This window comes from Aspergillus piperis, assembly GCF_003184755.1.
Source record: "Aspergillus piperis CBS 112811 unplaced genomic scaffold BO85scaffold_22, whole genome shotgun sequence".
Lineage (NCBI taxonomy): Eukaryota > Fungi > Ascomycota > Eurotiomycetes > Eurotiales > Aspergillaceae > Aspergillus > Aspergillus piperis.
Genome location: NW_020291612.1, coordinates 39,372 through 67,291, shown reverse-complemented (window position 1 = coordinate 67,291; position 27,920 = coordinate 39,372). Strand labels below are relative to the sequence as shown.

The 27,920-nt window shown below is 49.2% G+C and overlaps 12 protein-coding genes across 12 annotated transcripts; 5 read left to right on the top strand and 7 right to left on the bottom strand.

Annotated features, from left to right (window-relative positions):
* Positions 1–354: 354 nt before the first annotated feature.
* BO85DRAFT_503629 (uncharacterized protein) lies at positions 355–1,114 on the top strand (the record flags this gene model as incomplete). The annotated part of the gene is made up of 3 exons (XM_025664243.1): positions 355–795; positions 853–971; positions 1,041–1,114. Exons 1-3 carry the CDS (start codon positions 536–538, stop codon positions 1,112–1,114), a joined length of 453 nt encoding a protein of 150 aa, XP_025511570.1. The 5' UTR covers positions 355–535.
* Positions 1,115–1,687: 573 nt separating this feature from the next.
* On the bottom strand, positions 1,688–2,723 carry BO85DRAFT_523333 (uncharacterized protein; the record flags this gene model as incomplete). Its single annotated transcript, XM_025665335.1, has 4 exons — positions 2,429–2,723; positions 2,139–2,367; positions 1,828–2,084; positions 1,688–1,768 (listed from the first exon to the last, which is right to left on the bottom strand). The coding sequence occupies exons 1-4, from the start codon at positions 2,627–2,629 to the stop codon at positions 1,688–1,690; spliced, it is 768 nt and encodes a 255-aa protein (XP_025511569.1). The 5' UTR covers positions 2,630–2,723.
* A 742-nt stretch (positions 2,724–3,465) lies between these two features.
* BO85DRAFT_452880 (SDR family oxidoreductase) lies at positions 3,466–4,574 on the top strand. Its single transcript, XM_025660926.1, has 4 exons — positions 3,466–3,588; positions 3,671–3,984; positions 4,065–4,435; positions 4,498–4,574. Exons 1-4 carry the CDS (start codon positions 3,549–3,551, stop codon positions 4,529–4,531), a joined length of 759 nt encoding a protein of 252 aa, XP_025511568.1. The 5' UTR covers positions 3,466–3,548; the 3' UTR covers positions 4,532–4,574.
* Positions 4,575–4,913: 339 nt separating this feature from the next.
* On the top strand, positions 4,914–6,048 carry BO85DRAFT_503627 (uncharacterized protein). The gene has a single exon (XM_025664242.1). It carries the CDS (start codon positions 4,922–4,924, stop codon positions 5,963–5,965), a length of 1,044 nt encoding a protein of 347 aa, XP_025511567.1. The 5' UTR covers positions 4,914–4,921; the 3' UTR covers positions 5,966–6,048.
* A 4-nt stretch (positions 6,049–6,052) lies between these two features.
* Positions 6,053–7,227, bottom strand: BO85DRAFT_503623 (zinc-binding alcohol dehydrogenase family protein; the record flags this gene model as incomplete). The annotated part of the gene is made up of 2 exons (XM_025664241.1): positions 6,662–7,227; positions 6,053–6,599 (listed from the first exon to the last, which is right to left on the bottom strand). The coding sequence occupies exons 1-2, from the start codon at positions 7,192–7,194 to the stop codon at positions 6,053–6,055; spliced, it is 1,080 nt and encodes a 359-aa protein (XP_025511566.1). The 5' UTR covers positions 7,195–7,227.
* A 320-nt stretch (positions 7,228–7,547) lies between these two features.
* On the bottom strand, positions 7,548–8,726 carry BO85DRAFT_523330 (Zn(II)2Cys6 transcription factor domain-containing protein; the record flags this gene model as incomplete). The annotated part of the gene is made up of 1 exon (XM_025665334.1): positions 7,548–8,726. The coding sequence occupies one exon, from the start codon at positions 8,724–8,726 to the stop codon at positions 7,548–7,550; it is 1,179 nt and encodes a 392-aa protein (XP_025511565.1).
* Positions 8,727–9,033: 307 nt separating this feature from the next.
* BO85DRAFT_523329 (uncharacterized protein) lies at positions 9,034–9,971 on the bottom strand (the record flags this gene model as incomplete). Its single annotated transcript, XM_025665333.1, has 3 exons — positions 9,626–9,971; positions 9,264–9,574; positions 9,034–9,211 (listed from the first exon to the last, which is right to left on the bottom strand). The coding sequence occupies exons 1-3, from the start codon at positions 9,945–9,947 to the stop codon at positions 9,035–9,037; spliced, it is 810 nt and encodes a 269-aa protein (XP_025511564.1). The 5' UTR covers positions 9,948–9,971.
* Positions 9,972–10,310: 339 nt separating this feature from the next.
* BO85DRAFT_491772 (short chain dehydrogenase/reductase SDR) lies at positions 10,311–11,364 on the top strand (the record flags this gene model as incomplete). The annotated part of the gene is made up of 2 exons (XM_025663735.1): positions 10,311–10,952; positions 11,008–11,364. The coding sequence occupies 2 exons, from the start codon at positions 10,311–10,313 to the stop codon at positions 11,362–11,364; spliced, it is 999 nt and encodes a 332-aa protein (XP_025511563.1).
* Positions 11,244–13,393, bottom strand: BO85DRAFT_149874 (alpha-amylase). Its single transcript, XM_025654137.1, has one exon. The coding sequence runs from the start codon at positions 13,161–13,163 to the stop codon at positions 11,511–11,513; it is 1,653 nt and encodes a 550-aa protein (XP_025511562.1). The 5' UTR covers positions 13,164–13,393; the 3' UTR covers positions 11,244–11,510.
* A 1,563-nt stretch (positions 13,394–14,956) lies between these two features.
* BO85DRAFT_480859 (alpha-1,3-glucan synthase Ags1) lies at positions 14,957–22,921 on the top strand (the record flags this gene model as incomplete). Its single annotated transcript, XM_025663029.1, has 7 exons — positions 14,957–15,313; positions 15,389–15,564; positions 15,652–16,454; positions 16,516–21,625; positions 21,692–21,897; positions 22,011–22,524; positions 22,588–22,921. 7 exons carry the CDS (start codon positions 14,957–14,959, stop codon positions 22,634–22,636), a joined length of 7,215 nt encoding a protein of 2,404 aa, XP_025511561.1. The 3' UTR covers positions 22,637–22,921.
* Positions 22,922–22,982: 61 nt separating this feature from the next.
* Positions 22,983–25,382, bottom strand: BO85DRAFT_428774 (AMP-binding enzyme). Its single transcript, XM_025658218.1, has 6 exons — positions 24,569–25,382; positions 24,095–24,517; positions 23,740–24,022; positions 23,569–23,672; positions 23,347–23,506; positions 22,983–23,294 (listed from the first exon to the last, which is right to left on the bottom strand). Exons 1-6 carry the CDS (start codon positions 25,177–25,179, stop codon positions 23,184–23,186), a joined length of 1,692 nt encoding a protein of 563 aa, XP_025511560.1. The 5' UTR covers positions 25,180–25,382; the 3' UTR covers positions 22,983–23,183.
* Positions 25,383–25,817: 435 nt separating this feature from the next.
* On the bottom strand, positions 25,818–27,178 carry BO85DRAFT_523323 (aromatic alcohol reductase). Its single transcript, XM_025665332.1, has 4 exons — positions 26,998–27,178; positions 26,645–26,926; positions 26,264–26,590; positions 25,818–26,211 (listed from the first exon to the last, which is right to left on the bottom strand). Exons 1-4 carry the CDS (start codon positions 27,085–27,087, stop codon positions 25,948–25,950), a joined length of 963 nt encoding a protein of 320 aa, XP_025511559.1. The 5' UTR covers positions 27,088–27,178; the 3' UTR covers positions 25,818–25,947.
* Positions 27,179–27,920: the final 742 nt, after the last annotated feature.

The window sequence follows — 27,920 nt, the reverse complement described above, 5'->3', positions numbered from 1 at the left end:
ACACTAGGAAGTCGTTCCAATGGCAATCGATATGGCAGTGCCAATGTTGGTCTAATGGAAGAAAGTCGCGCGCTCGGTGTCTCTCTAACCGCTCATTTGCTTGATCAGAGCAATCTGGACTGTTTTTCGTTGAGCCTTGTCAAGAACCTTGTGTTCTTTACGCGCCCACACTTCTTGATATCCCTTTGTAGTCAACTAGAGAAGACCGCATCATCTTTGTTCAGAAATCTCACAGCTTCCAACTATAACCTTTCCTAATATATTATTGAAAAGCCATTGAGACTCAGACCCTTCTTCTCGTTGCAGGCTGTCTTAGCTTTTCGGCTTGTTATCTGCTTTTCCTTCCTTCAATTATTGGATTAATTCTCTTGTTTTCAATCTGTTCGCCTATAACGACATAAGCACTCCGGCGCAATCTACTGTGTATCCCTTTGTTATCTTTTTGCAACAGACATCTTTGTCTTACTTCTTCCAGAACTATTGAGCATAAGGCATCCCTCACATCCTGTGACAAGATAGAGTCCCTCGATACAACATGGCCTCGACCTATGATCTTGTGAATTATGACTCTGACGAGGAGAGAGAGAAGTATCCCCGAATCCCCGGCTCCAATCTCGCTTCTGCTGCTTTCTTTATGGCTGGGCTGTTGGATGGAGCTGGGATTCCTTATGGGCTGATGGGTGGTCTTGCGGTCTCATACTTGGGAGGTAAACGTGAGACCAGAGACGTTGATATGGCCTTTCAAGCACCTGGAAAGATGCGAGACTTGTGGAGAATTGTGGAGGCCGAACCGCGGTATGTCAGGCTGGTATATAAGCTCTTTTATCGCTAAACTGACATACTAGCCTCTAGTTTGATCATTCCGAACACCAGATTGATCAGTAATATTTTGAAGGTATTCGTCCGCACTGGCCCGGGTTACGACAACTGCGTGATGGCATTGCCTGTAGAGGTTGACCTTATCGAAAGTGGTAAGCGTGGCTATACAAAGCATGTTCAATCCCTTCTCACCAAAAACAAAATATAGGATATCAAAATAGCCCACGGGAGCTTTCTGAGAACAGAAGACAAGTTTCGCTCAATACTAGAGCTGGAGTGCGGACGATTTACGTAATTGAGCTCCTTTTCCTCCTGAGAGGTAAAATGGCGGCCTTTGCTGCTCGCAAAAGACGTGGTGATATGGAAGATATTCAACATATAGTGTTGGCCTACGGATCAGAAGTTCGAGCGGTTGTTCATCGTTTAGATCCAGAGACCGTCACTGCTTTCCTTGAAAGTGTGTCTCCCGCGAACCTGCCCCGCTGGAGGGCATTTTTTGGGCGTTGAATCCTTCTTGTGCTCACCACTTTTCCTATCATGGCGTGGGTATGGCATTGTCAAGTGGGGAGATTGTATGGGCATCCATGGACTCACGCATGTCAATCCAAGTTCACCAGAATGGCCGTGGAATGCAGTATGCCAGGGTATACGCAAGAGTATTCTCCTTATGTCCAGCGGTGTATGTGGTTTTGATGTTACTTGTCCGGGTCAGGAGAGGGTTTACTTTTTGTCATTTATATGTTTTTTGCTTTGCTCTCTGCTTGCTTGCTTTTTGGTATGTGTCTCATGTTCTTTGTCATTGTGTAATTGCTTGTTCGCTGTTGCCCCTTTAAATAGCTACTGAATTTGGTTCTCGACAAGCATTGAATTAGGCAAGTTGGGTATTGAGGATATCTACAAACCAGGCCTGCGGACACTCCTTGGGTCCCTGGATCCATATTTCCGATACCTACTCGCATAAACATCTGGTGAATACTTCCAGCCCAGGCGTCTCTGTTTATTTCTGACCGCATCCAGCCAGATCACTCTCCGCGAGACAGGAGTTGGGTCAACGAAGATGAACATTTCATCCACCCCATCATCCCGGAAAGCCTGGGCGCGATCTTCCAGCCACTGTGTATCAGTATGGCCTTCCAGGTCGAGTGTTTTGTGACCCCACTCCTCCGAGAGGTCCATTCCATCTATCAACTCCTCTAGATCTAACAAGCTTTTAGAATCAATCGCACTTTGCACGTACACTGAGAGCTTGGGGTACGGCAGGCCACCTGGGGCGGTTAGAAGATTTCCTAATATGCAGAGCTTTATACACTGTAGCATACCTAGACTCCACTCGATATTCTCTGGTTTAACTGTGAGGTGGCAGTAATTCCCCGGAACTAGGAGCCAGAAAGACGCCCATCCAATTGCCTTGAACCTGGGGTACTTGTGGTTCAGCAAATCTGGCGACCTAAGCGGGCTTGGACCACATGGCTGGAGGATATGGCTGTTAGAGCTGAATAATTCAACCGCACGTTGAAATTGCTCATCCGGTATGCATAATACTAGGTCCTGGGCTTATGGTTAGGTGGCATTCCCTCAGGCGCTCACACGATAGAGGGTCTTCACGTACGCGTGGTACACGCGTAGTTCCATAATAAATCAGTGCTTGTTCTTGAACAAAGCAACATTGTATCCCAGCATCGGTCAAGATGGATAGCATCTTGGATACTTCTTCGGTAGGCTGTAGCCCCTCGTTTATTTCTCCGACTGCGAGTGGATCAAGCGCTGAAGAGATGAACACTTTCTCGGCATTCGCTTTGGGATGGTCCATATTTCCGACTTGAGAATTTAGATATGATTAAGTGTCTAATAGTGTTATTATTGTTGAAAGGTCCCCTCGAGAGCTGGAAGAACGATGAGATGCCTGCCAGGTTTAGTTAGGTTGATAAGAAGGAGATGATGGAAGACGGGATCAAAGCGGAGCCCATGGTCACATGGATGCCATTGCTAACGCTTGCCCACCCAATAAGGCTGCAAACGGTTGCCTGGTGGGATTTTACAAAGTACGATCAGATGTGGGCCTTCTTATATTGATTATTGAGATTTCGATTGTGGAGCTGAGGGTCTATCGCCGTATCACGCTGTTCGGGTTTATCAAAACGCAACATTCGAACCATCCCAACGTCATTTCCCCGTCCCCGCACATGTTCCTATATTGATGCCTAAGGCAGTAGTTGTGAATCACCAATTGCCTGGAGACAGATCTGATACAGTGAGCGCCTTCTCGGGTTATTTACTGGTTTATTGTTGTCTTCCAACAAATCACAAAAATCAAAAAAACAAAAACATACAACAGAAGGGATTCGCTGGTGGTCACCCACCCAACTACTAACCTCCCGGCGTGTGGCTTAAGTACGGCTGAGCGGACGGGAAGCCCTGTTTTCCACACCCTGTGGTCGTATGTATTTATCTTCATTTGCAGGTGGTATATATTCATAAGACGCTTAATATAGCTTTTCGGATATTCGGACCCTGCATTTGTCAGTGCCGCAGTGCATCCGGCACTGATCGCTTATCGGAAATTCTCCGTTGCATGACGGAATGCACTAATTTCTGACTCCGTTGATTTTGACTCGGCCGATCATCGGGTGATATTTTCCCCTGTAGGATAATTCCATCTATTTCCGTTCTCTCCCTCGGTTTCCTCATAATTCTTGAATTTTTCTAGGTCACCTTCTATTCGAAACAATATGGCTGCCAAAACTTTCATCGTCACCGGTGCCTCGAGAGGTACGAACCCAACTCATTATATTGCTTATGTCGGCATCTAAATATGCGACCCCCGACGCTAAATATCCTACCCATGGTATAGGTATCGGTCTTGCAACGGCCAAGTTCCTCCTTTCGGCGCCTCAATCCCACAATGTGGTAGTGATGGCCCGTAGCGCGGAGCCCCTTCAGAAGCTGAAAGACCAGTACCCCACTCAAGTTGAGGTCCTGACCGGCGATCTTGCGGATTTCTCGCTGGGCCAGAAGGCCGTTGACCTGGCCTTGAAGGCCTTCGATCGTCTCGATGGCTTGGTTCTCAACCACGGCATGCTGGGCCAGGTTGCCAACGTCGCGGAGGCGGATCCGAAACAATGGCAACATGGATTTGATGTCAATTTCATTAGCCTGGTGACTTTCGTAAGTTTATTGCATAGACTCCTTGATCAGGTCCACAGAGAAGGGGCTACCGGTATTAGGTACTGATACATCAAAACCAGATCAAAGCTGGACTCCCTGCCCTTCGCGAAACCAAGGGTAAAATCATCTTCACGTCTTCCGGTGCATCGGTCTCGGGATTCAAGGGATGGGGTCTGTATGGCGCGACCAAGGCAGCCATGAACCACCTGGCTCTGAGCCTTGGCGAAGAAGAGCCTGAGGTGACGTCTGTGTCCATTGACCCGGGTTTGGTTGATACCGAAATCCAGAGACAGATTCGTGAAGACCTTGCTACTACTATGGACCGCCAATTCCATTCTGTCTTTACTTCGGTCCACCAGGCTGGAAACCTTCTGAAGCCTGAGCAGCCTGGTAATGTTATGGCTAGGTTGGTGATTGATGCGCCGAACTCGCTGAGTGGCAAGTACCTGACGTAAGTTCTACTCTTGTTCACCTATGACATTTTCGTGATATGGTAAAACTGACGAGAGATAGGTGGAACGACGAATCTCTGGAGGCTTTCCAGTAGACTATATAGAATAGACCTGTATATTTCGCGACCAGTATATACGATCATAGACTGTTAGACGAAATAATTTCTTACAGTTCATCTACATTTTACTAGACCACTATAGAGTGGCTGAGTTGAATTAAGGAAGGAAGGATATGAGTAATTGTAGGATAAATCGATGGAGTCGAAGTTGTTAGGGACTGTCGATTTGTTACCTGGATAGAGCACCTAGAGCAGAGCCAGACAACCTTTATCAAGAAGATTCAGGGGTTCATGACCAAAATTAGCCTAATAAGCCAAGAAAAGCCCCGCATTATGTCATTGGACCCTGCACTAACGAAGTCAGTGTGTGTAGGTTATGAAATTCCATCAACATTCCGCCACCTGCAAGGCAACCAGTCACTCACCATGCATCTAGATCACAAAGTACCATGGAACACAGCAGCCGCACACATAAATATCATAAGATGCAATCCTCATTTCACACCTCAACGCACCGACTTCTTCGCCCGAAATAAACCCACGGAGTCATGCGACCTGAACCACTTTCGTCGCACCCTTACCAAGACGATCCGCGAATTCTCACGCACCGAAGAAACCAAGCCACTCAACCCTGTCCCTCTGGACAGCCTCATATCTGATGATCTACTATCATACCCCGAACGCCACTTCGGCCTCGGACCTCATCAAAAAAACTCCGCCCTGCATAACCCCCTATCTACCAAGCACCGAGACATCCAATACTGGATCGACAGCGCTAGCTCTAGTGATGAAAGTTACCCTATAAGCTACTGCAGCGGAGACGGGGACCTCGCCGACGCAGTCAAAATGCTGATCATCATATCCGCAAGCGCGAGAAAGAATGATCCCCTATCAAGGCAAATGTCACGAGAAGCTTTTTCTGCTCTGATAACGCTCTCGCGCCATCCCCAGGTACCTTTGCATACCCTGGCAAACATCCATTGGGGTCATGCGTTTGGCGTAGAGCTCGTTGCGGAGCCGGCGTTGACGATATATGTCATGGTTAATCTGATGGATGCGCTGGTCATGCAGAAACGTTCGAACGGAGATGACAAGAATGTAGCTTCACTAATGGAAACACAAACATTTCAGTACTGGGCGCGTCATGCCCTTGCGGACTATGATTATCCGACGCAGAATGTTCTGCATCGGGAGTTTTGGAATCACTTTGGGGTCACGGATATGTGGCCTTTGCAGCAACGGTGTGAGGAGGGTTTTGATGCAACCTTGAAGGATGAGGGTATCACTGATCCGTTGAGGGGGGAGAGTAAAGATATTAGAGTCCGCTTGAAGGAATATTTGAACACCTGTTTCGCTATATTGTACATATACGATATGCTGCTGCGGGAATGGTATGGGGAGGAGGAAGCTGACGAGAAGTGGAACTACTGTATTGGTTCCCTCTTTGAGTCTTGGGGTTGCAAGGTCTAGATTTGACTTCAACTGAGCTGCTAGTGGCTCTTATCCATGAATCCTGAGTCGTGCTCGTGGAGAATTACTTTGAATATCCTGAAGCTATTACACCAAGCCGGCCGATACCAAATCATCCAAAACCGTATAAACCAGCTTCCTGCCGCTAACGGTGCCGTTCTTCAAATCCCCCAGTCCATCAAGAACCCTCTTTAAACCCCCGGCTCGCTTATCAACAACCAGTGGTTTAATCTTCCCCCCAGACCAAAGAGTGGATACTATGCCAGCCCATCTCTGGGCAAATTCAAATTCTGCCGGCATCCTGGGGATAACCATGCAATCTGGACCGTACTCAAACGGCTCACCAAGAGCCGTGCAGCAATTGACAAAAGTAGACTTCACGTTTTCACGACCCATTTCCGCAGGGAGTAGAGAATGATACAAACCGCCCTTATTACTAATGGCTTTCTCGCAGATGCGAACTGACTCCTTTGTTGACACAGCATCACATACAATTCTTAATTTATTGCTTGTATGCTCTCGGATCTGCTGAGCACACCTGGGGTCACGATAGTCGAAAACTGCATCAGCGCCGTACTTGCGGACAAGGTCAAAGTTTCTCGGCGAGCAGGTGGTTAGGACAGTGTATCCGGCTCTATAGGTGCGCGAGGTTAGATTTCTGTCCTTCACCGGAACATAGCAAGGGAGAGAACTCACAGTTTCGCAACTTGAATTAGCCAGCATCCCGACGCCGTGCTTCCGCCATAGATCAAGATTGTGTCGTGATTCTCCTTAGGAGGGTGATTCCATGGTAAATTAAGACCGGATGGCCCAAAAAGACATTGCCCCGCGGCAATTGCTCCGACTCCCATGGTGGCTGCATCCTCGAAACTCACCCCATCGGGAATCCGTATCTGGACGGCCGCTTTGGCCAAGATATACTCTGCGAAGGTACCGCTCTCGGGACGGGTTCTATCTGCTCCCTTGACGAGTCCACATACACGGTCTCCGACTTTGTACTGCTCTGAGGCGGATTGTCCAACCTCGACAATGGTGCCGGAATAGTCATGGCCCATGACTGCGTTGGGCGACGGAGTGCTTCCAAGAAGCATCCAGTCAATAGGATTCAAGGCCACAGCGGCAGTGCGAATGAGGATTTCATCGTGGCGGGGAGTCGGGATGGGTTGGTTTGTGACGAAGGCTGCGTGGCCTAAGGATAGGGTGATGACTGCTGATTGAGTGGACTGCATATTGAAGAACAATGATTTTAATAGAAGCAGATGGCTTGAGTCGACTGAATGGTATACTCACGCCAGAGCAGTAACATTATATATCTTTATATACAGAAGGAAGTTGGGGAAGCTTACAATATCCTTAGAAATAATGCGCTGTATGGGACCCACTTTCCTCCGTAATGGCTGACGGCCAGCCGTCGCATGACCCGCATGGCTCCGTTAATGTCTAATCATCTTTTGAGAGATACGAGTGAGTCTCCATTTATTTCGCTTTGACAGGTAGCATGCTGACCGGCGATTCACTCTATTATGAGGAAGGTTACCATTGTCACTACCTGCTAAATTTATTCATCGCAGATTGACTATACTCAACTACCGACTATTTTCCCTTGCACGGTGTCCAATCCTTTGCATGCAACCAGCAAAAGGAATTTGAAGTCATCTACATGAAGCAGTTCGCCTTGTTCCCAGACACCCACAAGCTCGTCGTAAGACACAATTCTGGATGATGATTGCGTAGTCAATTGCCCTTCATCAAGACTCCCAACATACAAATTCGTGTATGACTGAGTAGAGACCGGCAGCCCAGCAAGATATTTGATAAAGTCGCATCTGTGGAAGTGGACCACGGCATGAACAGCACGCACCAGATATGACACTAAGATAAGTCGCCGGGCATTTTCACAGAGATCCCTGCTCTTCAAATGGCTTGGGGATGTTGTGTGCCGAAGTTCCAACTCTCTGCGTTCTAGGTCGGCTGTGCCCTGTGCTAACTTGTAGTCCAACTGGATAAACAAAGACTGATCACCAACACCACCCGCGAAGAAGAGAATAAAGTAGAGAATTAAAGCCTGGAGGTGATCAAGTTGATCCTGCAGTTCCGCCTGCGGTAGGTTACTCATACCCGCGTTACTGACGCCTGCCTTCAACAGCTGGAGGTAGAAAGGCTGGGTTGCATGCTGGCAGGTGCGATATGCGGCGCACACTCCGTAGGCTTCCCGGAGAATAGGAGAAAGCCCCCCTTTAGAATCGGTGGATGACTCAACGAGAGGCAGTGTACCGGTGTTCAAGAAGTGATCGACATAGCCTAGGAATGTTCGGATGCAGAATCGCCAGGTTTGCATGTCATTAACACGGGGCCAAAACTCCAAGACTCTGCGTTCCAGCCGTGGCAGTAATGAGGATGATAGTCCATCTATTGCCCTCGTCTTAGACGACCACTGATCCGGTTCTACGGCCCAGCCTTGAGCGGGGCTCGTCGGACCGTCCGGGAACCATAGCAGTGGGTCAATATATTCCTCTCCGGGATAGAGGATCGTAGATCGGTCTATGCAGCTATCTATACTCATGATGTCGCTGACTTCCAGGATACCAGAGTCGCTTGTAGTGCTGACATTTGCAATCTGATCCTGTGTATTCTGTGGAGGCGGATATGGGTACTGACACACCGAGTTCTTCTTCCGACAGCGGGCGCAAGTGGGCCTTTCCAAGTCGCACCGACGCTTTGCTGCAACACATGATGAACAAGATGTTCTGCGAAGGGACATTGTTACGTCCGCTCTCGTATGAGTGATTCGACTGCGCTGGTTGCGGGGTCTTGATGTTATTAGCTCCCAGCTTATGCGACGCGGTTGAGTTGCGGACAAAAGTGGATCAGCGGAGGAGGGTGGACCACTGCCATCATCTGACATCAGCCAGAGACAGATCCCTTTGTCTTACGAAGTATTATTTAATCAGACACGAGAAACATGAATGGAAGTGATTTCTATGACGATAGCCAATCGGGGACCTATAATTTTAGGGGTATTGGTATTCTTGTTATTGTAATCAATACAACGAACCCTAACACTCACCCTTACCAGGGTGTCCTAATCTGCAGTTCCAAGTCGCCCCTCGTCTTGCTAATCAGATTGAAAAGGAAATGCTCCATAAGTCCATCAAGTCCAAGTGTCTGGGGCCCGCCTTTCAGCGTGACCATTTCCACTGCTGCGTCTACGTGATGCTTGAGCATTTTTGTATCTCGAACATATAACTATACCCTAGTATTAGCACTCTCCGCATAAGGTCACAGTAGAGGCACTTACTTCGTCATACGCTAGCATAATAGCTTTCGCGACCGTGGAGTCACTCAGCAACGGCATTTCAGCCGAGATGGCATGCCTTAGTGCATACAGACTCTGGGATTTATACTGAAAGGTCAGTTGTTGAAAGATGCGCTGCTGTTGTTGCGACCCCTGTCTATATGCAATAGACAAGTGGCGGCATGCCGCAAGCAGAATGATATCGAGAAGGCTTGACTCGGTGATCGCAGTAGGAACCCAGAGTCTAATCATGCGCTGCGCGAAGAAGATTGCGCTCTCATTGCAGCGCATCAGGGGGATGACGACGTTGACATCTTCACCCATAAATTAGCAAACTTAGTATGTTCTGGACTTGGAGGCCATACAATGATCAAAGAGAAATTGCTCTAATGAGGTTAAGCCCCTAGCAAAGCTTTGAAAAGGGTCTCGCCTATCAGATGAGAGGACTGTAGCGATCTCTAGCCGCGCACTTGACGGAAAGCCAGTGCAACTACTGATAACTCCGTCTCGTGTGTCTATCCTCCCCCGCTTCTGTGCCTGATACTCCATCATCCGCCGATGTCGGACGCGGGCATGCGCAGAGCGAGCGGCATGTGAGCGAGTAATCCGCTGTTGTGACTCTGTCAATGCAGCCTTCTCCTTCGGTGCAAGTGTGACATTGATAAAAGGTGCTTCCCGCTGCGCCATCCTAGATAAAGGGCATTATTTGAAACTCTTGTTTTCGATTATGAGCTAAATAATGTCCATGATGAATTGAAGCCGGGCAGCTGACATGGCTGACAAAGCATCTATTATCTAACTTTGCCAAGACCTGCGCCTGCTCAATGAGGCTTAATGCTTATCCTGGATAGACTCACGCTTGTGATTGGCTCAATGTGCTCTGTTGATGTCGTATAGATAGATTCTGCCATGTGTTGAGAAATATTTTACTGCGGAAGGGGCCATCAAGGACGGATATATATAAGCATGATGTCCTCCCCTTGCTTCATCAGTTTTCTTATATTATTTCTTCTCTAAACCCAAGTCTCCAGGTTATCCATCAATTCCATCATGGAAGGGACAGTCCTCATCACCGGCGCAAACGGCTCTCTAGCATTAGGCTTCATCCAAGCCTTATTATCCCTCCATCCTCAGATGACCCTAATTGCCACCGTCCGAAACCCCTCTCCAGACCACGACCGAAACACCGCAAAACTCCTCAACCTAATTGCCGGCTACCCTAAAGCGAACTTCCACCTCGAGGCCCTTGATCTCGGAAACCTATCCAGCGTGCGTTCTTTCGCAGATCAAGTAGCTGACAAAATCTCCTCGAAGAAACTTCCATCCATCTCAGCAATCATCTGCAATGCCGCCACCTTCTCCTTCGAAGCGGGACAGGCCTTCACGACGGACGGTTATGAAGCCACCTTCCAAGTATGCCATCTGTCTCATTATCTGTTGATATTGAAACTCTTAGGGAGTATGAACAAAACATCCGGACGCATAGTCCTCCTTGGCTCAGTTACCCATTACCCCGAAAAACCCAACCCGCTGTGTTCTCTGAGGCCGGGGTTTCCGAAGAATATGGACGATTTGGTGCGTCCGCCGCCGGATCCAGCAAATCTTGTGCATGATAAAGGGTTTCAGAGATACGGTACTGCAAAGCTGGCGAATGTTACGCTGGCGATGGATTTGAATCGCAGGTTGAAAGAGGTACGTTGTTGCACTTCCCCATAAGAAGGGAAAGAATTGACGTTGGCTTTTGCAGGACGATCATTTGTCCGGCATCACTGCGCTTGCCATGGACCCAGGCGGTCTTCCGAGTTCGAGGGCGCAGGCGGGACAGAAAAGGTCGGCGCGGTGGTTGTTTAGGGTTGTTGAGTTCCTGATGCCGGTCCTAAAGTATATGACGACGATGTTTCGTACCCTTGATGATGCTGGGCGGGATTTAGTGGCTGTGAGTGTAGGGGATGAGTTCCGAGGGAAATTGGGGTACTTTGTTGGGACGAAGGAAGTGGCACCTGCGGCCATCAGTGAGGATCGTGAGGCACAAGAGAAATTGTGGGAGAATTGTTGGAGGTGGGCGGGTATGCGGACTGAGGAGACCGTGCTTCTGAATGCTTGATAGGTAATCATCGCAGGACAGGGTATAAGTAGGGATGTGTTTGTGTTTAATGTCGAAATATAAAATTCTCGCTCTCAAAAAAAGTGTACATATTTATAGGGCATTATGTTATTTGCTGGTATCAAAATGAGTAGAAAAGACATAACTTATATCCGGAATGCCAAAAAAGCCACTAGCGCCATGAAAAGCGAAGCAAAAGCAGGCGGTATGACGGAGTGACTTCCACCAGACGACGATGAAGAACCCACAGCGGCAAGCCTCAGCTCAGAATAGGTTATATTGGAGGTATTGTAGCCACACAGCCCACTTCCCGGCATCATTGCAGCGGGAAAGAAGACTCGAGGCTCGCCCTTGTCCATGTCCACGACCAATTGGCTGTAGGTGTTGACCGTATAGTTGACGCAGTTCAGCACTTCCGTGACCACCTCGCTAGCCCCATAGCTCATAGGTAGCGTCAAAGTATAAGCCGAACCATTAGAGCCCGCCGTAGATAAGACCATGATGACTTGGCGTCCATAGGTGCCCTTCCAGAAAGCCAACTCGCTACCTCCCTGGTAAATCGGGTATGTTTTTGAATTGATGTAACTGGAATCAAGGTTGATGGCATGTTTGCGGATGGCATTGAGTTTCGCAATGTGTTTATACAGTGTCGCATTGGTGTCGAAATCCGTCAACCAGAGGGCCGCTCGATTGGAATAGGCAATGGCCTGCTCCAGACCTTGGTAGACTAGGGGAATGCCGTCGTAGAGCATCATGAAAGTCAGTGCGGTTTTGGCTAGCATAATGTCGTCATTCATGTAGGCCCATCGGTCCACGTCTTGATCTTCGATGAAATTGACCATTGCGAACGTATCCGTGCAGAGATCGTTGATGGTTGCGATTTCCTCAAGCAAGGTCGCAGGCTCTCCGTTCAAGAAGGCCGTGATCATGGAGTAATAGAGGGGGTAGTTGGGAAGACTTGGCAGGTAATTTCTCTGATATTTGCATACGTTGGTGGCATTCGAATCCATGACTTCGCCCGTCATAAATCCGCCCACGGTTTCCGCATATGTAGGCAGAAAGCTGGGAGTGAGGGACTTGGCAGCGTCGATTCGTAGCCCGTCAACAGAGTAATTGGTAATAACCGATTTACTCCAATCCATCAAGATGTCCTGCACCGCAGTATGCTCTGTGTAGAGATCCGGGAGTGCGGTGTAGTTATCACCAGTCTGACACCACTGGGCATCCGTATAGTTATTCCAGTTCGTAATGAGGCAGTAGGGGTGGAAGTATGAGGATCCATTGAATTGAGGAAAGACATTGTAGTCAATAGTTGTCGCGGGATCCTCGCCATCCGTCATATAAGCCATATTGTTGATGACGACGTCCAGCAGCAAGTACATGTCTCGTGCGTGGATCTCCTCACTCAGTTTCAAAAGTTCCTCCCGGGTCCCGAAATGAGAGTTGATCTCGTATAGATCCAGAGGCCAGTACCCATGGTAGGCCTCCCCGTCCTTAGATCGCCCCGCAATGTTTTTAATTACAGGGGAGATCATGATGGCATCGAACCCCATGCCTTGGATGTAGTCCAGCTTATCGATCGTCCCCTGCCAAGACCCGCCACAGTAATTGGCTTCCGTAGTATTGCATGGTGCGGTGGTCGAGCCGTTGGTGAGGGCAAACCGATCGGTCATTGTCTGGTAGATGGATCGCGTCTTCCATGCTTCTGTGCTTGCGGCTGTCGCTAGCGAAACGCACCAGCACAGGAGACAGACGGCCATGAGCCGTTGGCCCAGGAGGGAAGCGAATTTTCGAAACATAATTGGCCGTAACTACCCTCGATTAACCCTCTATGCCCCCTTGTGGAGGTTCTGCTTCCCGTTGGGTGGGTTTGGGGTGACCGAATGAATTATGACAAGCAACAGCTTACTCTAACGAATGTGTTTTAAGCGTTTCAACTTCACGCGATCCAGCCAAACGGGCCGCTGAGCATGATGTTGAGGCCGGGTGCGCTGTTCCCGTTGCAATAACGGGGAAAAGAAAGAATGACAAGTCAAAGCAACGCGACTCAGGGGGGCGGAACCCCCGATAGCTATAGCAGAAGATAAGAGCGCCAGACCGGGGGCTGCAGAAAAAGGCCGGTCGAAGCCGGAAGTACCATAAATAGGTAGTCTCTCCCCCACCCTCGGTCACATCGTGTGCCCGGAGCCCTATCCATCATACTAGTCAACACCCAACGAGAACCAAAAATAAAGACGACATCTAAAATTGTAACGCTCGATGGTACTATACCCTACTGGTACTCCAGTTCACCCGAACATTCGAGAACGGGTAGCAGCGTTAAACACGAAGATCCCCTGGGATTGTCGCGGGAGATTGACTGATTATCGTGAGGGCAGGGCTACGCTGAGGGCGAAGTGGACAGGGCAAATTAACTTCCCACTCTTCGGCTGGGAGAGCGTTCAAGCGTCAAACAGCTGATTGGTGTGATAGTGACGAGGCCATGCGTGGTCCAGTGGCAATTGCGTAAGTCTGCCGGGCCGGCCCCCACATGCCTTGTCATGATGTTTGGATGCAGTGGAGTCAATGCCTTGGCTAGTTGTTGGTTAGTTCCTGCTTAGTTCCTGGTTAGTGCCGACAACAGCCTTTCATAGGACAATGTTCATCTCCACTCGGCCACTATCTTCGAATAGAAGCTTTGCCGGCCAAGCGGCTAAAATCATAAGTCCGAGCCCGGCCAGGCACAGCGAAATAGAGCAGCCCCTAAACCTGACATCCGAAAAAGCCACTCGGACTTGCAGGGAAAATTCTGCCACGCCGTTGGCTCCAGGCAGCTGTCCAATTTCCCACCATAATCTATCCGGGCGGGGTTTGGGTGTGTTCACCATGCAGGAAAGCCAGTTTGTGTAGTGCCTGACTTGAGCCAGGAGAAGGGGGCCCAGTATCTACTCCGTATGCCCTCGATCTTAAGATTGACATTGAGATTCCGGATGATCAGAGGATTGACCGGGCTAAATTGGTGTTCGGGCGTGGGTACTAAATCATGTTGCCATGAGGCCGTGCGGAACACCTGGAGAGTACGTATGGCCTCGTAATCAGTGGCTCGATTTAGGCCCAGCAGGATAGGCCAGTCCTGGCCAAGACTTATCACTGGGGCAAGTCGCCTTATCGATATGTGATGGACACAAGCTGGAAGCCACGAGAACACTTATCAGTCGTTCTTTTGCTGGGGGCGCAGTTGGCTTTGGTCTCCCCCATATTTGGCTTCTTCGTTTCCTCTGACTTGTCTTACATTAATTTCTTTCCGTCATTTTTATTCCCAACCATTCGCAACTGCAGACTTCATCCGCCCAATTGTTCATCCTTCGTTTGCATTCTGCTTCTTCACTCGTTTTCACCTCTACACGCCGTTCGTTCCGGACCATTCGGTCGCCACTCTTGGTCCTTGTCTAGCTTTGCTTGTGCAGAAACAAGGCACCCCTATTATTGTCTCTCGTTTTCTGCCTCGAATTTTGTTAGCCTTTCAAAAGTGCGTACTTATGACTGGCTCGTAGAAAAGCTTGGCCCTTTGTGATTGAACTGCGAGAAGAGGCCTGTTGCGCTTCAGCACAACATGAAGCGGGTGCTCGCTGGCCTCGTCCTTGCCTCCACGGCATGGCAGGCTGTCGCTTGGCCCTACAATGCATCACTCGCAGATTACAATCTGAACCAGAACAAAACTGCGACAAATCCTGCAGATTATTGGGGACAATGGCCGAACCACACCGGCGATTATTTTCCATCTCCGGATAACTGGCGATTCCCGTTTTACACCCTGATGCTTGATCGCTTTGTGAACGGAGATCCGACGAACGATAATTACAATAACTCAGTATGGGAACACGATATTTGGTCAACACAGATGCGTCATGGCGGAGATGTAGCTGGTCTTATCGATACGCTTGATTATTTGCAGGGAATGGGCATCAAGGTCGGTCAAGGGAACGGAATCCGATTGTCGGAAATCGGGCACCTGAGGTCGGTTTGCTGATCACTCGGGTTCTAGGGAATTTATTTGGCTGGCACAGTTCTCATGAACCAACCCTGGGGATATGATGGCTATTCGGCACTGGACACAACTCTGCTCGACGGACATTACGGAAATCTGGCACAATGGCGACATGCAATCACCGAGATTCACAATCGTGGCATGTACGTTATTTTCGACAACACGCTTGCGACGTATGTGCTCCTATTGTCCCCCATTGCTAATTCCCATGCGGTTGGCAATCACAGCTCTAAGAAATGCATCTAACGAGGCTTCCATAGAATGGGAGATTTGATCGGATTCGAGGGTTACTTAAATAGCTCGGCACCTTTTACAGTGGATGAGCACAAAGTCGAATGGAAGACCGCTCGGCGATACGTGGACTTCGATTTTGGTAACACTTATAACGAGACCTGCGATTATCCCCGATTTTGGTATGAAAATGGTTATCCCGTCCAGAAGACGGTCACCGACTCCCTGGTTGGCTGCTACGACAGTGATTTCGATCAATACGGTGATGTCGAGGCCTTCGGAGTGTTTCCTGACTGGGAACGAGAATTGGCCAAGTTTGCATCCGTGCAGGACCGCCTGCGTGAGTGGCACCCGTCAGTCCGAGACAGACTGATTCGCCATTCGTGTCTGGTGATATACCAGCTTGACATCGATGGTTTCCGCTACGATAAAGCCACGCAGGCGACCGTTGATGCTTTGGGTGATATGTCAGCTGCTTATCGCGAATGCGCCCGGGCAGTAGGAAAGGAGAATTTCTTCATAGCTGGAGAGATTACTGGTGGAAACACCTTCGGATCAGTCTATTTAGGGCGCGGTCGGCAACCGGATCAATATCCATCCTCGATTGAGGCTGCCATGAATCTCACGAATACCTCGGAGCCGCAATACTTCTTGCGAGAGGAGGGCATGAATGCCATCGATGGCGCCGCATTTCATTATTCGATCTATCGCAACCTCGAGCGTTTCCTAGGGATGGATGGCAGTTTGTCCGCCGGATACGATGTCTCGGTGGATTTCATCAATGCCTGGAATGAGATGTTGGTCTCGAACGATTTTCTCAACCCTAATACCGGTAATTTATTGCCACGGACCCCAGGGCATAAAAATGATAAGAACACTGACCATAGATGCAGGTGAATTCGACCCCCGACACATGTATGGTGTCACCAATCAAGATGTCTTCCGCTGGCCAACGCTGGAGAAGGGAACCGAACGCCAGCTGCTTGGCCAATTCGTGACTACCTTGCTTCTGCCAGGGATCCCCCTACTGCTGTGGGGAGAGGAACAGGCATTCTATGTCCTTGATGCCACTGCGTCAAATTATATTTTTGGACGTCAGTCCATGTCGCCGGCCGTTGCCTGGCACATGCATGGATGCTTTTCTCTGGACTCCTCAACTTTCTATGACTGGCCTATTACAAGGGGTCGTCACGCGTGCGAGGATATCACGGTAACGTATGATCATCGGGATCCCTCCCACCCAGCTCGCAACATCATAAAACACATGTACCAGATGCGCATCGACTTCCCCGTGCTCAACGACGGCTTCAATGTCACCAAACTGTCCAACCATACTGAATATGTATACTACCCAGGATCCAATGGAACCGCCACTGAAACCGGTCTCTGGTCGGTTTACCGTGGCATCAGCTCTGACTTCCAGGACTTGGGAACCGATAACAACCAGCCGGTCTGGTTGGTGTATCATAACACTAACCGGACAATCGACTACACATTTGATTGCAGTGACAATGACAGCGCATTGATTTCCCCTTTCGACACCGACACCTGGGTCAAGAACCTTTTCTACCCCTTCGATGAACATGAGTTGAGCAGCAGTCCGCAAAAGCTTGGCCTCAATGGATCTACAGCCTATAACGGTTGTCTTTCCAACATGACGATGAAGGCTTACGAGTTCCGCGCCTATGTCCCACGTGCCAAGTTTACCAAGCCTCGGCCTATGATCACGGCTTTGTCTCCCGGGCACGATGCTCCTGTGCGATCCACTGTCGCACCGAATGAGGATGAATCGGTACAAATCAAGATCTACTTCTCCGAGGCCATGAACTGTGATTCGGTGACGAGTTCCATCTATGTCAACTCTTCAACTGAGGCCGGGAAAACTCCAACAATAGACACAGACAGTGTCAGTTGCAAGACCGCTACATTGAACGAGACCGGCAGCGACTGGTCTGGTTTTATCCCGAGCGCCTGGGTATGGCAGGGGAACTTGACTGGCGTGCACAATGGTATTCATCGCATAACCGTGAACAACGCCACTAATACCTACAAGAACGAAACCACCGATTCTGTTGATCACTTTCTTCTGCGAGTGGGTCAAATTGATAATCCCATGATATATACGACCGCCAATTACTCTACCAGCCTGCTTCACAAATACGAAAATGGCTCGCTTTACATCCAACATCATGCTGCTGGTGCAGACAAATGGCGGTATTCCACGAACTGGGGCTCCTCTTATTCAGACTGGATGGATTACACAGGTGGAAACACTACCATAACAGAGTTATCATGGTCCGGTACGAGCAAGCAAGCCTGGGACGGGTACCACGTCCGCGCTGAATATTGGAGCAAATGGACGGGTAGCAGTGATTACGTGCAGGAAGGCGATACAGATTGGAAGAAGGGCCCTCGACGATTTCCCCACATCTTCTGGGAAGGTCCCTACAATGAATACGGCTACGATGCTGGGTTGGAGAGCGAGATACACCTGGATCCAGAGGATGGGCTGTGGAAGTACCATTTCACTTATGAGTGGCCAGCAATCGGTCAGGTCAGCATCTGGGGGATGAACCCGGATGGTTCGCCGGATGAAGGATGGGTGATGGGCGATGCTGATAACGACTCCGTCCTTGACCGGATGCCTCCATCGTCCCTCTCCGAAACCGTGATCAATATTACATCACATCCGCCTTCGCCATACATCTCCTGGAAGCTGATCATCGACGATGCCACTCAGAAGTTCCAACTGGTACCGGTAGGACATCAAGCGACGCAGATTGCGATGTATGTGCTATTCTGGATTGTCCCTCCTCTCTCAGCTGCGGCGTGTTTCTGGGTCTTCATGAAGTCCTTTTACAAAGTCAAGTTCAACCAGGTCGGTGTGGACCAGAAGTCTGGCTTCGCAATTGCCCTGCGCCGAAGGTTCGAAAAGAAAGCTCCAGGTGGGGAGTACAACCGTCTCAACCCCATCATGCGACTGGCCAATAAATCAGGCTTGCTCCAAACTGCCACCCCTTTTAGCGCTGCTGCAGCCGCTGGGAAGCGTCGCATGGTCTTGATCGCCACCATGGAGTATGATATCGAAGACTGGGCGATAAAGATCAAGATTGGAGGTCTTGGAGTGATGGCCCAGTTGATGGGCAAGACCCTTAGCCACCAGGATCTCATATGGGTGGTCCCCTGCGTGGGAGATGTCGAGTACCCTGTTGACACCCCAGCTGAGTCAATTCTTGTAACACTTATGGGCACGGAATATGAGGTGCAAGTGCAATATCATTACCTGAACAACATCACCTATATCCTCCTCGATGCTCCGGTCTTCCGCCAACAAACGAAATCAAACCCGTATCCCGCGCGCATGGACGATCTGGAAAGTGCGGTCTATTATTCAGCATGGAATCAGTGTATTGCAGCTGTATGCAAGCGCTTCCCTATTGATCTGTACCATATCAACGACTACCATGGCTCTTTGGCGCCCCTTTACTTGCTCCCGGAAACTATACCCGTCTGCCTCTCCCTACACAACGCAGAGTTCCAGGGTCTTTGGCCTGTCCGAACAGCTACCGAACGTGAAGAGGTACAGTCAGTTTTCAACCTCAGTGCGGATGTTATGAAGCAGTATGTGCAATTTGGTGAGGTATTCAACCTGTTGCATGCTGGAGCCAGCTATCTGCGCATCCACCAGCGTGGCTTTGGCGCGGTCGGCGTGTCCAAAAAGTACGGCAAGCGCTCCTACGCCCGGTACCCCATCTTTTGGGGTTTGCAAAAAGTCGGCAATCTTCCCAATCCTGACCCCTCGGACTTGGGAGAATGGAGCAAGGAGCAAGCCATGGCAGTTCAACGGGGCGAAGTCGCTGTCGATCCAGATTATGAGGCAGGTCGTGGTGCGCTTAAACTGCAGGCGCAGGAATGGGCGGGTCTCAACCAGGACCCTGACGCTGAGCTGTTCGTTTTCGTTGGTCGTTGGTCCATGCAAAAAGGTGTCGACCTCATTGCAGATATCATGCCTTCAGTTATTGAAGCCAATCCGAAGGTTCAATTGATCTGCGTCGGCCCTGTTATTGATCTATACGGAAAGTTCGCTGCGCTCAAGCTCGATCAGATGATGAAACTCTATCCTGGTCGAGTCTTTTCACGCCCTGAGTTCACTGCTCTTCCGCCGTACATATTCTCGGGGGCAGAGTTCGCTTTGATTCCCTCCCGAGATGAACCGTTCGGTCTTGTGGCGGTAGAATTCGGTAGAAAGGGTGCATTAGGCGTGGGAGCCCGCGTTGGTGGACTGGGACAAATGCCTGGATGGTGGTATAACGTTGAATCAACCTCTACATATCATCTTCTGGACCAGTTCAGACAAGCGATTGATGCGGCGTTGGAATCGAAGCAGTCGACTCGTGCAAAAATGCGGGCTCGTTCAGCGAAGCAGCGATTCCCCGTCGCGCAGTGGGTGGAGGACTTGGAAATCCTCCAAACGACATCCATCCAGGTCCATACCAAGACAGCTAAAGGCCACGGACGCCCTCGGACCCCTAACACGAGCGCCTTCCAGGGCAACAGCGTGTCATCTAGGCCGTCCAGCGCTTTCTGGCCTTCATCGGGCACGCAGACACCCATGCTTCATTCCCGCGAGGGCAGCTACACCAACCTTAACCGACTCAGCGACTTCGCTGCCCTGTCTGATCCTACGGAGAGACCAGTTTCTGGTCTACAACGCAAACTCTCCCTTGGTGTTCGTTCTGGCCCGGGTCATAGGCCTCGTGCTGCACGGTCTCACTCTTCCCATGATGAGTTATCCGTGACGGAGGAACATCCCGAAGACGTGGCTACCGATGTCGAGGGTGATGATTTCCCAGACAATGAATATGTTCCTACTTCTGCGGAGTTGGAAGCAGCACGTCGCATGCAAGCTGCTCAGCGACCGGGGTCTACGGCCATAACCAGCTCTCACTTCTCCCGCGATAGCCAAGCCTTGGCTGTACCTGGAACACCAGGCTCGCCACAAATGCCTGATCAAAGCCTGTTGCCCCCGGCTGGTCTCAGGGATGTTAGCAACCGGATGAGTACGGCATCATTGCTTTCTGTCGATATGGTGGTGGGACAAAAGAAGGACTTCCGCTTGCAAAAGGTGGATCCGTTTTTCACGGACAGTACAGGCGAGTATTACAACATCTTCGAGCAAAAGTTGCAGAACCTTAAGGGTAGCAATTCTGAAACAGACTATTGTATCGAGGAATTCTTGATCAAGAGTGAGAAGGAGTGGTTTGAACGATTCCATGACGCCAAGTTGGGTCGGTTAAAGTCACCAGCTCCCTCAGTCTTCCGTGATAAGCAGGGATCTGTTTCCGTTGTTTCAAGGGAAGATGGGTCCAGTTTCAATGCCGAGAGCTCCCATACACATGGATCGGAAGTTGATGATGAGTTCCTGCTCGGCAAGGATTACAGCCCCCCTGCTGGTATCAGGCTTTGGATGCAGATCCGCATTGGCAACTGGCCGGTATACTCCATTTTCCTGGCACTAGGCCAGATCCTCGCTGCCAATTCCTACCAAATCACGCTCTTGACCGGCCAGGTCGGAGAAACTGCAGTCAAACTATACGGAATTGCAACGACCTACCTCATCGCCTCAATTTGCTGGTGGTTGATCTATCGCTATTTCAAGTCCGTCGTTTGCCTGTCTCTCCCCTGGCTATTCTACGGCATCGCATTCATTCTTATAGGTTCCGCCCATTGGGTCGATAATTCTTTCAACCGGGGATGGATCCAGAATATCGGGAGCGGCGCGTATGCGGTCGCATCTGCTAGTGGCTCCCTGTTTTTCGCATTGAACTTCGGCGACGAAGGTGGTGCTCCCATGGAGGTTTGGATCTTGCGGGCTTGCATTGTTCAAGGCTTGCAACAAGCATATGTGATTGCCCTTTGGTATTGGGGATCATCCATGAGTACTGCCTCTAGTGAGGGCGTTTCAACGACAACGAGTGGAGTGGCTGGCTCTTGGAAAATGACGTGCGTCCCCTCTCTCTTGTTCTTCATGAGATATCTCATATGGCATCTGCTAACTTCGTCAACTAGTGCAATTTGCTACCCGATTGCTCTAGTTGTGACTCTCATCGGGTTCCTCCTCTTCCGCGGATTGCCTAATTATTACCATCAGGCCCCGGGCAAGATCGCCTCGTTCTACAAAGCAGTCTTTCGTCGAAAGATCGTGCTTTGGAACTTCGTTTTCGTCATCCTGCAGAATTTCTTCCTTAGTGCCCCCTACGGCCGGAATTGGAGTTGTATGTTCTCTGCCCCAGCCCACCCCCAACATTTACCGCTTTCCTCCGTCTCCATTTCCATCTTCCCTTCCTCCCCGTACAAATGATGACAACCCAACTAAACAATTCCCCAGTCCTCTGGTCCTCCACCCACGCCGAAGCGTGGCAAGTCGGCCTCCTCTGCATCCTCTTCTTTGGCTTCGTCTGGGTCGGCTTCCTCTTCATCGTCAGCAGATACCTCAAAGCGCACAGCTGGTCATTGCCCCTAATAGCCTGCGGGCTCGGAGCCCCCCGCTGGGCCCAAATCTGGTGGGGTATTTCCGGAATCGGATACTTCTTACCATGGGTATCCGGCGGATACGTCGGGGGAGCACTCGCATCGCGCAGTCTATGGCTTTGGCTGGGCGTTTTGGATAGCATCCAGGGTCTGGGATTCGGCATAATTTTGCTCCAAACGCTAACGCGGACGCATATGCTCTTTACTTTGATTTGTTCACAGGTGTTGGGTTCTATTGCTACGATCGCTGCGAGAGGGTTTGGGCCGAATAAGCTGGGACCGGGGCCCATTTCGCCTGATCCGACGTTTGGGGTTAGTGCCGTGGCTAATGCGTGGTTTTGGGTTGGGTTGTTTTGTCAGTTGATTATTTGGTATGTTCAGTTGGCATCTCCCTGATGTGAAAGCTGCGATTACTAACTGTTGAATAATTGCAGTGCTGGGTTCTTGTTGTTCTTCCGTAAAGAGCAGCTTGCAAAGCCTTAAGGGGCTTTGAATGGCGTCATGTTGTGATAGATGGGGAACGCCTATACGAGATGGCATGTTGAAGATATGTCAATATGCCACATTTTCATGTTTGGGTTGAGCAGTGATGCATAGATGTATATATCAATCTAATAATTACCCGGAAATTTTCATTACCTGTGGAGGAGTCTAATACACTTCCATATTGGTCATAATCATTCTGACACTGCTGTATATGAAGTTGACGTGACCAGACTGGATCAGAGATAGCAATGACTTTCAAGACATTATTCGAGGTCTGCCATTAATCTAGATGCGGCCTTCAACATTGAGACTAATTTTGTTCAGACTAATGGAAGACACCATTATGAGGAAGGTCTCATCAATCGACATTCAATGCATGGCTCCCATGCTGCCGCCTGTTTCTATATAAGATCTGTGCTGTGTCCCTTGCAGATCGTCCAATGTAACCACACGGCCACAGCCTTCATTGATTCTAGAAACGTAAAGCTCTTGTACATCCGGGATCTGACGAGCAACGATAAATGGAATTTGGACAGACAGACATTTAAGCACCCTGGTTTGGCTTGTCCACCTCGTGCTCTGCATGGCCTAGTGCCTGCATCTCTCTCTCGGCGAGCTCACTCAGTTTCCGACGGTCGACTTTGCTATTTCCAACCTGAAGGTTAAGTGTGAGCAATTGGTTGAGTCTCAAGACACGGCCCACCTACATTCGAAATTGGAATTTCGTCGATGAATGTTGCACCACCAAGGAGTTGCATGCGTGAAGTGAGTTCTGTCTGCATCCAGTGCATCAATTCGTCGATGGTTAAGGGTGAGTCTTTCGACTTGACAATATAGCCACGAGGAATGGGTTCTTCGTCTCCACCCCTATACGATAGGAGCAATATCAGCACGACAAGTAGCAGGTAAGGGAGACATTCGATCCTTACCTAGTGACTGGAATAACAGCGACATCGGTAATATCCGGATGTTGTAAGATAGCCATCTCGATCTCAGCTGCAGAAACATTGTCGCCATTGATTTTGAATAGGTCCTGGATTTATGGAGCAGAACATTTATAACCTGCGCATGTATTTGGGTGAAACTGGGAAGGGACGTACCTTTTGGCGACCAACAATATAAATTTGATCGCGCTCATCAACCCAGCCAATGTCGCCCGTCTTGATCCATCCATCCTCTGTTATGGTCTGAGCAGTTTGCTCAGGCTCTTTGAAGTAGCCCTTCATGGCAAATGGGGTCCTTATATGAACATGTCCTTTCTGGCCTCTGCTTAGCAATTCGCCCTGGTCGCCAACTATCTTCGCCTCCAGACTTGGAAGCAAAGTTCCTGTTGTGGCATCCTCTACCACCTGAGTTGGATCGGGGAATGTATAGAAACCTGCCCTGCATTGGCACGGCGAAAGGAGTAAGTCCTACTCTGTGTAAGGTAAGGAGGATAGCACAAGGTCCACCTACTCGGTCATTCCATATGTACTCTGCATTTGAGATCCATGTAATCGCTGCCACTGGTCGACCATTTCGTAGGGGATGATCGCGCCGCCGGTGAGGACATGTTGTACACTCGGGAAGCTGGGCTTGTCGAATTTTGCCAGGAGCTCGCGTACCAGGTGCTTAGGGAGCATCAGCCAGGTAGGTTTGAATCGTTCAATTGTTTGCATGAAGGTTCCGGACTCAAATCTCGTAGGAAATATCGTCTTATATCGAGCCTTCAGAGGAAGCATGAATCCCAATATCAGAAATCCCATACCGCAGAACTTATAATTGCAGAATATGGTCTCTCTGCTTCTCTTCCGAAGGTTATAGTGCTGTAGAGTCTGCTCAATATTTCCAATAAGGCCATAGTGAGTGCGTTCTGCGAGTTTGGAAGATCCTGTTGTCCTATCAGAAGATTAACATCCGTGCCCAAAGAAGAATAGCAAGCCAGCCTACCCGGAAGTGTAGAGCAGGAGAGCAGTCGTTTCCCTTGCCTCCGCAGGCGACAGTCTAGGCCACTCATAATTGTCACCGCCAGGCGTATTTAAAAGATGGCTCCAGTGTCTGAAAGCACCATCATCCCAACCGTCGGTATTCACGCCACCGAAAGTCTCGTCAACCATGAAAAGATGCTCGCTAGGAATACCCAACCTTGCTGCTGCAATGCAGACGAGGTTTCGATCCTGAGGCGCGAAAAGGACAATGTCACAGTTCAGTTGCCGCAACCGGGAATACAATTCATCTAAAGGACCAGGAGCAAGAACATTGCATGCTGCTCCAGCAGCAATAACCCCCAGAATAGCCAGGGGGAAGTTAATGTTCGCGTCGCCGTAGACCATGACTCGCTTGCCTTGCGCTCCCAGCTGATGAAGGCCGCAACCAACTCGCTTCACGATATTCTTGACCATGTCGATTGTGTATCCTGAACGATCGCATTCCATTGCTGATTTGAGAAGAGGCTCCGATGACGGCCAGGCTCCTTCATTCTTATAAGGCGAGCCAAACAAGTAGGATAGAAGGTCTGTTTCGGGTGCATTTACACTGTACCGGGATTTGACTAAGGACATTCTGGATAGGTTGAGTGAGGACTCTCAGATACCGATGGTAAATTGAAGAATAATGCGTATGGAAACCGAAAGAAAGAGCAAAGCAGGTTATGAATATATAAGATTCTGCTACAACTGCAAGCTTAATCCCACCCTCCTCGTGTTCTAATTTTATCTATGTCGAAGCCAATAAGTGTGGGAGAGAGAGCAATAGGTGATAAATATGCGTGCTTGTAGATTAGAATGTTTGCGGCCGACTGCTTGTTTATATCTCTAATAATGTCTCGCGATACGTGGTCATCACTTCGGCCAATCGCTTGAGTTCAGCTGAAAAAGGAACGGGGGGCGTCTTTGCTTCTTATCAAATACTAGTAAGGCCGGTGGGCCCGGCTTGACAGGGGCTTTGGACTACCACTGGCTTCTGCGGAGAGCTAGCATAGCTTCGGTGTTCCGGCTGAGACTTCCCAAATTTGGGTCAATCCTGAGAGGCTGGAATTAGCCTATTTGGGATCCACTAAATCCTATTGGACTGTCACATTCAGGTGTCCCCAGTTGGTGCGTTTGCTATGGGTCCCTGGATTTTTTCTATCTCGTCACATCACAGCAAAGTCTTAATACAGAGAGATATGGAACTAGGATCTTCTCTAAGGGTCTTCGTTCAATTCATAGGATTGCATAGTAATTGGGTAATGGATGTCCAGTCTAACCGCATTCAAAGTAGTTGAATGTCACCCCGGGCAACGGATCCGTTGTGAATATTTCGGACCAAATCCGTTCCTGAGTGTAAGTCTATGAATACACTTTCCTGCCTTTTCCAGCTAGGACCTCCGCAAAGAATTTACGAAAGGATGTTGGTTGGAAGTCTGGATAGAGCTCTCTAGCATTGAGATAACCCAGATAGTCGGCATAGGGAGGACTATTATCCACCCGCACGTATTTGCTATGCTCATACTGGGCCACGAAAACGCCGATGCGCTTCATGTTATCGTGAGGACTCTCGGCGAGAGCGGCTTTGGCTTGCCTCACACTGGCTTCGATATCTTCATTTGATACCTAGACATTCGCTCTTAGTAAAAACAAGGTAGTAGAGACAAAGTTGACTTACGCGAGACGGCTCCAGCTTCTCTCCAGAGACCTCTTCCGCGATATGGTAAATTTCGTTCTCCGAAAGTACATCCCCGGCCGTGTAAACATATCGGTTAATAGTTCGGTCATCGAGTATGATTCGTGCGACATATCGCCCGATGTCACGTAGGTCGGTAAGAATATTAGGGGCTGCTCCATCCCCATGAATAGTCTTCACTGGAACTATCTGGGCGTAATCCACTTTTCCAGACGGGAGAGTCGGAAATGAGATCTGATACCAATAGCCAACATCGATCACGGTATAAGGAATACCCAAGTACTTGATGGCATTGTAAACTTCTTCTTTCTACTTGCCTGTTAGTCACCTTGGATTTTCTCTCATGAATTACGGCATTCATACCTCATCACGAAGCAGCATAGCGCCCGTTGGAGCTGCTACCGTGGTGAAAGCACAGGGAATGACTCTTTTGACACCTGCAATCTTCGCTGCTTGAAGTAGCTTCTTCTGCTGGAGCAAGTCATTGGGTCCAATAGCACTGATGAAAATATCGGTACCGGTCATAGCAGACACAAGCCTATTAAAGTCGTCAAGATCTACGGGCCAGATCGTAAGGCCTCGCTCTCGGAGCTTTTGGACCGACGGTTTATCTGCAGAAGCGGGCCGCGCTAAAACCTCCACATCCTAACCAAAATGAGAAATCAATACTTATCAACCACTGAGAAAGAATCTGCTGTATGGACCATTCGACATACGAAATTTCTAGATTCTTGCAGCCCATTCAGGATAGAGGCCCCAGTCTCTCCAGTCGCTCCAAGGAGTAGTACTTTCTGCTTGACAGCCATTGCACGTATTCGATGGGAAACAAGATATCTTCGCTAAAGGGAAGCAAATCTTGAACACCAAGACAGACGCAATTCTTTTATAGAACCTAGGTGGGTAGCCGATGAAGGATTTGGGGGTTTGTCCGGACTGTGGGGATTATAACAACCTTGGCATTTTAGTAAATCCCGACTTGACACATGCTGCGGTCTGTCTAGCTTCCGGGCCATTTCACGGAATTTGTGCATCCGATACATTACTAGTGACGTAACTTGGTACAAGGCGGAGCCGTTCAGGCAGTCTGTTACCCCATCTAACTCCTACAAAGTGGATGTTTTGATTGATTCCATCTGATAACTGTATAGTACAATAAATCAGTGCTCGCAATAATCGCTTGAGTCCCTGAGGAGGCATTTCTTTCTGAGTCCGACTATTCCGATTCCCTGTAATTGGATCTGTGACATTACAAAATAACTGTACTCGGATTATATTTTACACTATTCGATACATTTTTGTTACGTTCTTCTACGTTACTTGACCTATAACTATGTTTAGATTCAGGCTGTTAGGTGCTTTCAATGAGATATTATTGAGATACAATATCACCAGAAGGTATTTATCATACCGCATTACTGAATGGACCGGGATTGTAAAGGACAAGCGATTATGAAATCTGGTGCGTGCTTATAACGTAATCAACGGTTGGGCAGCCCATACGGTTGGGCGGCCCATCTGGTTATCCCATATAAAAGAAGTCATTTTGAACCCTTTATATCTCAACCACTACTAAGGTTGAATAGTTCTAACTTTACATATATATAATATATAGTAGAAAGATTGTTGTATATTTCCAGAA

Bases quoted from the DNA above. Each gene is read 5' to 3' on its own strand.
- BO85DRAFT_523323 (XM_025665332.1), bottom strand. From the start codon at position 27,087: ATGGCTGTCAAGCAGAAAGTACTACTCCTTGGAGCGACTGGAGAGACT. The intron at 26,591-26,644 runs GTATGAATGCCG...ACAGGCAAGTAG, and splicing joins CTATGCTGCTTCGTGATGAG to AAAGAAGAAGTTTACAATGC. The intron at 26,212-26,263 runs GTAAGTCAACTT...GCGAATGTCTAG, and splicing joins AGAAGCTGGAGCCGTCTCGC to GTATCAAATGAAGATATCGA.
- BO85DRAFT_149874 (XM_025654137.1), bottom strand. From the start codon at position 13,163: ATGTTTCGAAAATTCGCTTCCCTCCTGGGCCAACGGCTCATGGCCGTC.
- BO85DRAFT_428774 (XM_025658218.1), bottom strand. From the start codon at position 25,179: ATGTCCTTAGTCAAATCCCGGTACAGTGTAAATGCACCCGAAACAGAC. The intron at 24,518-24,568 runs GTAGGCTGGCTT...ATCTTCTGATAG, and splicing joins CTCCTGCTCTACACTTCCGG to GACAACAGGATCTTCCAAAC. The intron at 23,295-23,346 runs GTAGGTGGGCCG...CTTAACCTTCAG, and splicing joins ACGAAATTCCAATTTCGAAT to GTTGGAAATAGCAAAGTCGA.
- BO85DRAFT_452880 (XM_025660926.1), top strand. From the start codon at position 3,549: ATGGCTGCCAAAACTTTCATCGTCACCGGTGCCTCGAGAG. The intron at 3,985-4,064 runs GTAAGTTTATTG...CATCAAAACCAG, and splicing joins TCATTAGCCTGGTGACTTTC to ATCAAAGCTGGACTCCCTGC. The intron at 4,436-4,497 runs GTAAGTTCTACT...GACGAGAGATAG, and splicing joins CTGAGTGGCAAGTACCTGAC to GTGGAACGACGAATCTCTGG.
- BO85DRAFT_503627 (XM_025664242.1), top strand. From the start codon at position 4,922: ATGCATCTAGATCACAAAGTACCATGGAACACAGCAGCCGCACACATA.